This window comes from Pygoscelis adeliae, unplaced genomic scaffold (assembly GCF_000699105.1).
Source record: "Pygoscelis adeliae isolate BGI_AS28 unplaced genomic scaffold, ASM69910v1 Scaffold153, whole genome shotgun sequence".
NCBI classification, from domain to species: Eukaryota; Metazoa; Chordata; class Aves; order Sphenisciformes; family Spheniscidae; genus Pygoscelis; species Pygoscelis adeliae.
In genome coordinates, this window is record NW_008824408.1 from 94055 (window position 1) to 94703 (window position 649).

At 70.3% G+C, this 649-nt stretch overlaps 1 protein-coding gene across 1 annotated transcript in view; it reads left to right on the forward strand.

Annotated features, from left to right (window-relative positions):
• The first annotated feature begins 309 nt into the window (after positions 1 to 309).
• LOC103913887 (chromosome unknown open reading frame, human C1orf85) overlaps positions 310 to 649 on the forward strand; it is a 2252-nt gene continuing 1912 nt past the window's right edge. The window contains exon 1 of the mRNA XM_009320466.1: positions 310 to 561. Coding sequence (XP_009318741.1) covers positions 310 to 561 — 252 coding nt within the window. The remainder of the gene's footprint in view (positions 562 to 649) is intronic.

Consider the following 649-nt stretch of genomic DNA (forward strand, 5'->3'; position numbering starts at 1 on the left):
CTTGCCTCCCCGCTGCGTCCCGCCCTGGCGGGAGCACGGTGGCTGCGGGCAGGGGAGTGCCTGCCTCGCTCCCCGAAAGCTGGTCCGAAACAGCCGGATGGGAAATGCTGACCGAGCTCGTTTAGCGACGCTTGGGCCGCGGCGGGGCTTCGTTGCCTGCAGAGCTCACGGGGAGGCCGGGGCAGCTCACGTGCCCGCGTCTAACCGGGCCGGGGCTGCCTGCCCCCCAGGGCAGCTGTGCGTTTGGAATTGTCCTGTGCTGGGTAGGACCGAGCCCCCCTCAGACCCGTCCTCCCTCTGCAGGTGTCGATGCAGTACAACCCCGGCTGGAACGACTCCTCTGTCAACCTGCTTCACGTGCGGGCGGTTGGGCCCGCTGACACCCTGCACTACGTCTGGAGCAGCATTGGGGCCCCCGCGGTGCTGCTGGTGGCTACGGCGAGCAGGAGCAGCACCCTGCGCGTCAACTGGACCCAGCTGCTCTCGCCCGCTCCTGCAGGCGCCATCTGGATCGACCCCCCCAGCAGCGTTGTCTACTCCACCGCCGTTGTCTTCACCAAGGTACCACCGAGGAAGGTGGCCCTGCTCCGGGAGAGCCGCCCTGTGGCGGAGGGAGCGGCGGGGGGGGGGGGTGGGGGGGAGGGCGGGC